The sequence below is a fragment of the Gavialis gangeticus genome, unplaced genomic scaffold (genome assembly GCF_001723915.1).
Source record: "Gavialis gangeticus isolate Ggan-Ray unplaced genomic scaffold, GavGan_comp1, whole genome shotgun sequence".
In the NCBI taxonomy this organism is placed as follows: domain Eukaryota; kingdom Metazoa; phylum Chordata; order Crocodylia; family Gavialidae; genus Gavialis; species Gavialis gangeticus.
In genome coordinates this window covers 31,434,837-31,445,490 of record NW_017729034.1, presented here as the reverse complement: position 1 = coordinate 31,445,490, position 10,654 = coordinate 31,434,837, and the positions used below count along the sequence as shown (strand labels likewise).

The window sequence follows — 10,654 nt, the reverse complement described above, 5'->3', positions numbered from 1 at the left end:
TCAGATGGCACCCTGAGGATTTTCTCAATACTTCGCTATGTGTCTTCTTTCCTCAGCCCTTTCAACTGAATTCTCAACAGTCTGCCACTGTAGATCCTAAATCAGCTAAAAGAAAATGACACTTTCTTTCAGGAAAGAAGAGGCTCAGCTCAGAAATCAAACCAAGGCCTTTACTTTGAATGCCAAGCCACTGAGACTTGCTCCTTATCTTCTCAGCAGTATGTAAGTCCATTGTGGATTGTGTGTCAACAGAAAATTAGAAGTGTTGGTTGTAGAAAATTGGAGCACCTAGATGCCTTTATTCTACATTCTAGCATCTGCCCTCTTGCTTAGAAGTCTGCACTACGTGGCAAGCTCAGACAGTGGGTGGGAGGGGCAGGGAAGGGGGTCTGACTTTGCAGAGATCATGCTTTGCCAAACCTAGGGTCTTTCCAGCTCATAGTGGCAATGATGAAAGATCTAACTGTACAAAAGGCATGGAATTAAGCCTGCTTGTTTGCTGGAAATTCTGTTCTTGGACATATCTCAGCAAAAATGCTACAGCAAGTCCTCATGCACATCTCACCCAGTCGCTACTGTTCTACTACCAAACCCACCTATTTGAAGTTCTGCATATTCTATATCCAGTTTGAGTGGGGATTATTTCAGAAGTTCAAAAGGACAAACCTAGAGCTACACAATCCACAACTTGTGTTCTTTGAGAGGGGACCCAGTATCTTGCAGTCACAAGGGTCTGACTCCAGGGCTTCCCCTTCATAGATTCAAACTATAAACAATCCCTGTGTTTGATTTCTTGGTTAACACTGGCCACCGTCACACATTTTTCCTGTACATGATGATAAATGCTAACAGAGATTCCTGGCTAAACCTGTACGCAACTCACCCATGGAGGAGTACATAATAAAAGCGGGTTAACATAATTTTGCAGCCATAAGGAGACATGAGAGCAGGCACGAGCAAGCAAGCAGCAGTTAACATTGGTGGATTTAATCTCCTTTCCTGACAGACCCATAGCTGCGACTTTGGAAGCAAAGGGTTCAGTAGGTGATAGCCGTGTGATATGAAGTTATTTCATCAAGCATGATACATGTGCATCAACCATACACTGTTCCAGGCATCAGACAAAAAACTTGAGGGAGTGGCTTGCAACAAATTTATTTGCAAGAAGACTATGACAGGCCAAGTCATTACAAAATGTCAGATGTGTTCTGTATTTGTCAGATCATGCTAGTGAGTTATGATAATGAAGTGCAGTCATCAGGCCAAATGCCTGCCTGCCACTGCCACGTGCTTTCTGCTTCAAGCTAAGGACATTACAGATTATAAAAATATTCCACTTCAGTAATGATTAACACAATTTTCATCATGACAGGCAAAGTAGCAGAGGGTACAACAAAGTCTTTTCCCTCTCAGTCACAAGTGCTAAAGCCTAGACCACTGGCAGACCTGAGCAGAGGCAAAAACTTTCAGAGATTCCCTTCTCTGGTGGACTGCTGCTGTAAAAACCACAATCAAAATTTCTTGGGCCATAATGAAACAGTGAACATTTTACTCCTCTCCTTGTTTGGTATAAAAAAATGTTCCACTGCACCTCATTGATTCAAATAAATAGGTTTCTTCCCATATTTGATGTTGTCCTGCAGCACAGGATGTCCGACTACCATGGGGACTCTGCACCATTTGTGGCCTTTGTTCCAGATAGGCTTGGCAGATTTGATGGACCACCGGGTGAGATACCTGTGAACACAGAAACAAGAAATCATTTCAGCCTTAGGCTGATAACTTAGAAAAAGACTATAAAATGGGTGGGCCAGTGTGGCTTTGGGCTCCCTACCTATTTAATATAGGAGGTGAGGACCATGGACTCTTACAGGATTCAGTATATAAAAGCCTTATTGGTTCAAGAGGTACTAGGAAGAAGGTGTCTTGTGTCCTGGAGCTTCTATCTTGCAGCTCTCTACCAAAGCCAATAGCAATTGCCATGAGCTTCCTTATGCAAGGCTCCCGGCAAGTTGCCCATCTGATTCAGTTTATCCAAATGTGGGGTTGGGTCCCGTTGCTGCATCAACACCTAGCTTTATATGTATTCCCCCATTCTATGTTCTTAAGAAACCATCTCCTCAGCCAGCCTGAGTAACAAAGTGGACCAGTTATAAAGGCCAGACTCTCAACTAAAAGTCTCCCTTTATTTCCACTGGGCAGGCACCTTGGAATAGGGATTCTAGCCAAATCATTTATTGTCATCCACCTATGTGTTATGATGTCCTATAAACAACTTTGCATTCCAAGAGGTGCTGGGATGAGAAATACAGCAATTCCAACCAGACAGCGAGAGCAATTGATGCCTGGCAAATAACCCTGCATCTGAACAATCTGGGGGCTGGTGTCTGGCCTTTAGCATAAGCCAAAATCTCATATCCAGCAAGTTACTGGAAATCTAGTTCTGTGGCTGGGCGCCCTGGAGTTTTGTTATAATTTAAATCTGTTGCTACCAGTAGAGGGGGAGTAATAGGTCCCTGGAGAAAGATAACTTTGTCAGACAATGACAATCTTAAATGAACCCCTGGTTTAACCTTCCCAAACAACACTTGGACAAAAGAGAGTTTGGAACAAATGGGTAAATTTTGTCCAGTGAGGTTGTCTGCCTGCTTCTGTTGAATTATCAGAAGATCCTTGTGTAACCCAATCTGTCATCCTACCCCATAGGGTTTTGTTGTCCCTCGTGCATCATGCATGAATTTGGCCAATAAGTGCTCTGTGCAGGAACTATTTAATTTTTCTGTACAATGAAGGGCCTGCCACATGTGTGGGAGCTGTAAAATAAAAGTCTGTGATGCCACGCAGTTATGGAATAGAGGAAGACCACACACATTTTGGCAGCATGTTTCCCTCTTTTAGGGTCCCAAACAATTGAAAAACAAATTACATCCAAGGACTCCTGCCACTCAGATGAAGTGGTCTCCCAGGTGCTTTGCAAACAAATAAGTAGTCTGCCTCAAGGAGTTTACAATCTAAGTAGCCAGGACAAATAAGCAACTACAGGACATACAAAATGAGAAAGAGAGTTGCACAACACAGAATTGAGTCAGTCCCTTTCTATGTCTAATGTTATGCTTCTACATTAGTGGATGTCCTACTATTGTTTCCCTTCAGAATTGGAGCCTCTTTCACTTCCTTAGAAAAATGGGATTAATGCTATTTACTTTGGGATGAGGTTTTGCAAGATCTTTAATGGCCAGAAGGGGAAAAGATCTTCTTTTACATATCACAGGCAACAGAGACTCCCAGCTACAGCAAGCTCTGATACAGTGAGACTCCAGTTACAGTGGAGGATGGAAATCCCAAACTGTTTCAAGTCATCACAAAACGCCAAGTGCCATTTTGGTCATGTGACCTTCTGCTTACGGTAAAGTGTTCCCATGATAATAAATGATCTCACTGCAAGAGGGAAGCACTGTGAATGTGAGATACCCATCAATGCTGTGCGAAGATTTAGACAAACACTGGCTTTTTAAGAAATCTCTCTATTTTCATCTGGGGGCTGGATGTGCACACCCCAATTCTGCATAGGAAAGGGGATTTAGTAATGGCCTGATTTTAAAGCTTTTGTTATTTTTCCTTTGAGCAGGTCTAATCCAGCCCTCCACTCCCGTCTTTTGGCTTCCTTTGCAGAGAGCAGGCTGGGGCTTTTCACTGTTAGTTGAAACAGACATTTGGACGCTCTCCCTTCCTGGAGCACAGTTTGCCTTTTCTGTTTTTAATAGCTTTGTCTAAAACTCAAGCTTGTCCTACTTTTTTGCTGCTTTTTTTACCTTGATTCAAACATTGCCCTCAAGCCTGGAAGCAGTTGTTCCGCTGCAAAGCTCCTTTCCTTCTCATTGTCCAGCCCCTCACTTTCACTGTTTGGACTCATTTTTTCAGGAAGGTGGGAGCAGGGGCAGGGGCAGGACCCACATGTGGGAAGGCCAAGGAACCTGCCCAGCACCTGGAATTTTCAAGCAAATTTGGCTTCCAAGTACAATGCCTTTTTTTGTCATTTGTGCACCTATTCAAGTTTCTATACTAGCCATTATTGTATTTAAGGGCCCCTCTGTTTAGGAGGGGGCTTTGTTATAACAATCAAGAAACACTTGCACTTAGTGAGGATCCTCTTACGCAGTTCAGTGCTGCCAGGGCTGAGCCTGGAGCCTGATAAAGCCTCACAGTGTGGATGCTTGATACATACTGCTAAGAACATGAGCCGTTGTCTCAAAGCACAGAAGCCCCACATGATTGCCAAAGATGAACATGACTATCAGTCTGGTGCTGGTGGCAGGAACCACCTTTCTGTTCCATGTTTGGTGCTGTGTAAACCCAATGGTGTCCTGGTCAATGACTAAGACTGCGGGGCACTAGAATAATGCAGGTTACAAATGAGAGCTTTGGGAAGGGCATAATTAGCTACTACCACATCCTAACTGTATCCAGAGACTGCTGTTTAACACCTGGGGAAGATACACAGGGCTTCCATGTGCGAAGGCAAAGGAAATCACCTGCACAAGGGGCAGCTGCAGCCCTGCATGCAGCCATGTTGGTGCAGCTCAAGGCTGAACTTCTGAACTCTGACTAAACTTTTTCAATCTGGCTCTTGTTTGGATTAAGAGAAGGCAGAGGGCTCAAGCCTGTGCAGGAAGTACTCCATCAAAGTGCTGGCACGGCTGCCTTCTCCCTGCCATATCCCCTTCCCAGGACGCCTCTTGGCTTCACTCACCTGCAGCCTCTTTGGTTCTTTGCTTTTGAATTCACACAATACACAGAATACAGGGAACAAGGCTACAGGCTTTCAGTGCAGATGAGGGAAACCACATGCTGCTTGAGCTAAACAGAGATAGCTATGATGCTAGATTTAACTCCCAGAAAGAAGAAAGGAAAATCCACAGAGCCTGACAAAGATGCACAATTATCCAGGAGATGCTTCCTTCTAGTTTGGCAACTGCAAATATGATGGGATCACCTAACATATGACAACTTCTTTATCATCCAAGAGGCAGACAAAGAAATACAACTGAAGGAGCTGGGAGCTACCTGCCTCAGTGTTGCTGCCTCAACCCCTATAAATACCTCCTTCTGGTGAGAGTCTGGGAATGGAGTAATTGCAAGCTCTCCAAATCCTCATACTCCTACCCCACAGTCCACAGCACCTCCTGCTGGCAATGCCTTGGGATCAGCATCCTTCTCAGGCCTGGGGAAGTGGTGACTTTCCATCCCTATTACAAACTCTTTCATTTTTGGAAACAATGGCTTCTTGAAGTTTTGCTTTGACCAGTATTTTGGTCCCTGTCAAAGGAACAACCTGGGCACCATCCACGTAACTGACTCCAGCTTCTACCTCTGGAATGCCCGCTCAGCTCAGACCAGCATTCACCCACACTTGAACTCTAATAATCTACGTACTGGAAGGGAAGCTGCACAACTATTTAGGTTTATAATCTTAAAAGCAAGGAGGGAGGTTTGGTCTGCAGCTGCTCTTGACAGCTTCCCAAGCTGTTCTGGTGTGTGGCCCGCACACATGGCTCTGGAATTTGAATATGGTTTGCAGTTCCACATAGCGCTGGTGAAATCTCTGAAAATCCTACTTCTGTAGCTGGCTGCTGAAACAAATGTCATTGCAGCACTAAATAGCTTATGACATGCCAGGTGAGAGCAGAACAGAAGCAAAACCAAGAATGATGGGATGAAATACAGAAAAGGAACATTTAGGGAACATCTTGTGTCAAGGGTTGTTCCCCTGTCTTCAGCCTAAATGTGGAATTATCTTGTGGAAACAGGAGAAGCCTCAAGACTACGCCAAATACTTGAAAATGTTCAGTGGGGAACAGTTCTGCATTAACAGGGGATGAAGTTGGAGGCTCTTCTGTCTCCTGTATCACATACATTTACAGAAATTGAAAAGAATATTACTTTTCAGTTCGTGAGGAGGAGGAGTGAATGGGACAAGAGTTACCATCTGTCACAGGCCATGGGGTACCTTGAGAGCCACAGTTCTATAGTGAGCCCTCTGCTAGTAAAGTAAGTAACAGGTGGTATTAACAAGCTCACATTAATGTCAGTAAGTCAAGCAGGAACTTAATAAATAAGGGGAGAAGTAATACCCAAGAAATGAGAAATACAGAAGGAGGTCTCTCACCTGGGTGGTGTCCAGACAGCCACTGAGAACTGCTTAAGGATCTCCTCCATCCAGCCAAGCTGTCACGAGACCATGCTCAGAGCACAGCTTGTGTGGACATCTCAGTCTTACACTAGACCTGCTTCTGCCCCTCCCCAGACTCCTCCTCTAAGTTACAGCAATGGGGACTCTCCCCATGATGAAAGCAGACCATCTTCCTCTGTAGATACCCCATGTCACTCAGAAGAAGCCAGGACCCACAAGGTCACTGTTTCCAGTGATCCAGTGTATACTGCTGTTCCTCTGACATGTGAGCAGTAAGAACAGGAATGGGTAGTTCAGGCACCACGAGCCACATTGTTTGGAGCACCTTGACCAGAGGAAAGGGAGGCTGCCAGGTAACTCCTCATGCTTTAGGGAACAGAGCAGGGTGAAGAGAGGCTCTTGCATACCAGAAACACTATACAACTAGTTTCGGGTCAAAAGGAAGCAGGTATATCTTTCCCTGAGGAACCAATGTGAAGACAAGGCATGCTGTATGTGTATGTGCAGGGCAGAGCGCAGGGATGAGCGAAGCTTTTTATTGAGGGATAGAGCATGCAAAAATATCTGCAGGCGGGCAGAAAGGGATAAACAAGTTAATCTTAATGTGCCAAGTGGGAACTGCTGGGGAGCAACTCTTTTTTCCCTAAAGCAGAGGTCATCTTCCTTGACTATTTCTTACTGTGGCACCTTGCCTTATATGGGTGATAACTTCCAGCATATGCTTGAGTGTCCCTACTGTGAAGCTGGCTCAATTCATTTTAGTCTGAGAAGGCCAAGTACAGCAGAGGAAAACTCCAAGAACTGCTGCTTTGCAGTTCTCAAGAGGCACACAAAAGTAGAGCTTGCTGGCTCCCCAGCGGTGCCTGATGTACTCTCATACTCCTTACTTTCTGATCTAGTTTAAATCTTGGAAAACAGAGTTAGAGCTCCAGCCCCTATCCCTAGCAAAGATGCTGAGCTGCTGCTATACCTATCCAGGGAGCAGGAAGATGTGTGGGGCTTGTGGGGATGAAATAAAGCTAGTGTTGCGCTGAGGTACAAGGCAGCCTGCTTTCAACAGCTGCTAATATCAACTCTCTTCTGCCTTTAAATAGGGATGGGTGGGAGGAAGTCTATCAGCTTCCCATCTCAGGAAACAATCCTGATCCTACCACTTCATTTGCCAACAAGAGTGCTTGCTCAAAGGACTTCAGAGCAGCTGTCAACAAAGCATTTCAAAGGACCAAAGATTTTCATTTTCAGCCCATCCCCATGCAATCCCCATTTGTCCTGCCTGACACCATCTCGTAGAGGTCTTTGGTAGCAACATACACAACTACACAGACCCTTCCTACCCCCATCCAAAACAAGAGGGCAGCATTTCTAAAGTCAGGGCAAAGGGCCAAGCAGGAGGATGGAGATGGCTGAATGAGTTACTTATCTCTCTGCACAGGGGAGCAATGAGAGGAATTTCAGGAATAGTGAGGAAAGGATGTGAGCATGTGTAACTACAGATAAGATGCTCACACACTCTGCCCTTCAGCTTGGAGCAATGCTCTCACTGCCACCTGGAAAGCAGACCTCAGCTTTTTCAGAACCCTGCCTGCCGATCCTGTCACCCTCCACCAAACCAACAGCACAAACCACTCCCATTACATGGGCAAAGCAGAGAAGGAAATGCCAGGTCCCCACAGCAAAAGAATGTGTGACCGGGAACAAGGGGTTGAGGGAGAGAAAGAAACACAGCAAATGTGGAGGGGGGCTTTAAAAAAGCTAGGAGACTGCTAGGTATCCACACAAGCTGCTCACCTCAGTGCTGACACCCTCCAAGAATTAGGCTTCTGCTCTTCCTGACTTTACAACCTCATACTTTCCAAACACAACCTACCTGCTACATTTCTTCACCCCAAAGCTGGACAGGCTCCCTATAATGCTCCATAAACCAACTTAAGGGATAAATGCAGAGAGATGTCAAGTGCTCTGTCTTCCTGGCTCTCCCATGTAGTACTACTCAGAGGCTCACTGGGCCAGCTGGTGGCAGGGACAGGCACACTCCGAGGCACTATAACATCACACATACAGCAAACTCAATAAGGGACTACTATAATAGCAGCACAACAGCAGAATTGGACAGCACAGAGGCTGCACAGGGTGCACTTAGGGAACAACATTTCACTTTGCTTCCCCTGCCTCAGAAGGTGATCAAAAGCTTTAATAAATGGAGTGGGATGTCATCTGGTGTCACTGCAGTAGCTTCTTATAAGGACATCTCTTGGCATACACCCACTGGGGACATCCCCAGGCTTAAAGCAAAAATGCAAAACTGACTATTGAATTCTTACTTAAGTCAGGAAACAGAAGGGGGATGGAGAAAGCTGTGCTAGCAAGGATCAGAGTACTCAACACAGCAGCCTGTGAAGGGATAGATGGGAGAGGCCAGACCCCGCTAATTGCCTGTCATTCCAGAGATACCCACTTTCCTATGTGATCTTAGCCCCTCAGTTAAAGCACTAACTGAACTGGGCCCTTTGAAAGTAAATCCAAAAGGGGCATAGTGATAGGCTGGGTGACCCTCAGGAACCCTAATGTTACACTTCAAAGGCCTGCTGTGTAAACTGGTTAAATTTCCCCAACTTTCACAGCACTGTGTCAACTCAGTCATAGCCACTTCACTTGCTGTAGGATTTTAGGGTGGTCAGCACCACAGACACTGAACACCTGTGTGTTCATGGATTTCCAGAGTGTTTTAAAGATGGGGAAATTGAGGAGAAGAAAAAATAGATGACTTGTCCAAGGTCAGGCAGGATGTGTAGTGGGAGTCTTGGCTCAGTTCCAGGCTCTAAGGCCTAGTCCAGTGTCTCTACCACAAGAGCATTGTTTGACGCAGATCTGTACCAGGAAGGGAATGGGAGGTGGCAGTTTGGGTGGCATGTAATGACCTCACCCCCCACAGCTGGAGGAAGGAAGTGGTTAACTTCTCCTGTCCTGTGCAATGCTGGTTGCTGTAGTAGAGAGCAATGTGGGAGGCACAGGTGGGTGTAGGCATGTGGCCAGAGCCCTTGCACCATTACAGTGGCTGAGACCTGGCAAAACTCCAAAAATGTGGAGCTTTCTACCTTCAACAGATAAGAGAAGACAATACCCTGAAGGACCACAGCACCATTCCTGAAATGCCCTTGTTACTGCATCCCAGCTCTTGGACTGACTCCCTCAACTCTGTCTTCATCTTCCCCAATTCCCAGCCTGTTCTCTTGACCTTCCTTCCCCTCTCCCCTGGAAACTACAAACACAGACCTTGCAACCTACCCCATTCAGTTCTACACCCTGACTCCCCCAGTCACACCCCTGCCTTACCTTCCCAGGCCAAGCCAAACCCCAACCTCCTTCCTCCCTGTCGAAAGAGAAAACTAAGGGTGTTGCAGATCTGTACTGGTGAAACAGTAGGGGTCATTCAAATGGCAATCTCCTAGCTTAGTTTTGGGGGGGTGCTGTGCTACCAGATGTGCCCCCAGATGCTGCTGGCTTTAGGGACATAAAATATACATGGAAGAACATAACTGTTAGAGCAGTGGTTCCCAAACTGTGGGTTGCAGCCCCAAATGGGGTAACAACATCAGTGGATGGAGGTGGGGGTTTGTGGGTTGGGAATGAGGAGCCATGCTGAAGAAATGGGGTCATGCTAAGGAAAAAAGTTTGAGAAGCACTGAGTTGAGCTAGGGTATTAAACTCTGGGATCCATTCCAGTGGGATATCGGACTGTCCATATCCTGTCCTATCCTGCGGGGCAGAGCTGGCCTGTGAACATTAAGCACCAACCACACTCCGCCCCACAGCTGCTACAAAACACACACACAGCTGATAACAAGTAAAACCCAGAGAGTTTTAAGAAATATAAATGAAGTATTTTAGAGATGACAGAACTCTGTGTCTGGTATGGCTTCAGTGTCCTCAGACATGGGGTTCTGATGTGGAGACCTCCAGTCTCTGAACCTTGTTGACATCATGATATACAACCTGGCAACATTTCAGAGAAACTCCCAAGAACTGCCCATCAGATCTCCATGGGAGACAACCAGACCCAAAATCAGACCTTCAAGGCCAACCTGAGGCTTGGAGTCTATGTTCTCCCAAAAACAGGCCCATGGCCTCTGGTAACCCCACAGCCTGCTAATACAAGCTTCATAAACTGCTCTGACATCCCCATGGAAACAGAGTGTGAGGTCATAAACAGGGGATTAGCACCTCCTAACACTGAGCAAGGGAACAGGAGGTTTTCAGTTCACTCACCAAAGGCCAGGGGCCTTTCAATACTAGTGGGGAGAGGGGAGGGGGGGATAGGACACCAAGGTAGAGGAAGATGAGAGCTTGTAGCACATGAAGGGCAAGCCAAGGGCAAGCAACAACTGAAGTCAAAAGAGGAAACTGGAGACAAGGCAGAGTGCAGCATGCATGCATGCATGCCTGCAATGAGCTCCTTCTCCTATC

General features: G+C 46.1%; 1 protein-coding gene across 1 annotated transcript in view; it reads right to left on the bottom strand.

Annotated features, from left to right (window-relative positions):
* Positions 1 to 1,141: 1,141 nt before the first annotated feature.
* MRPS18A (mitochondrial ribosomal protein S18A) overlaps positions 1,142 to 10,654 on the bottom strand; it is a 30,389-nt gene continuing 20,876 nt past the window's right edge. Inside the window, exon 6 of the mRNA XM_019527477.1 lies at positions 1,142 to 1,737. Within this exon, the coding sequence (XP_019383022.1) occupies positions 1,593 to 1,737 (145 nt within the window). The 3' untranslated portion in view covers positions 1,142 to 1,592. The remainder of the gene's footprint in view (positions 1,738 to 10,654) is intronic.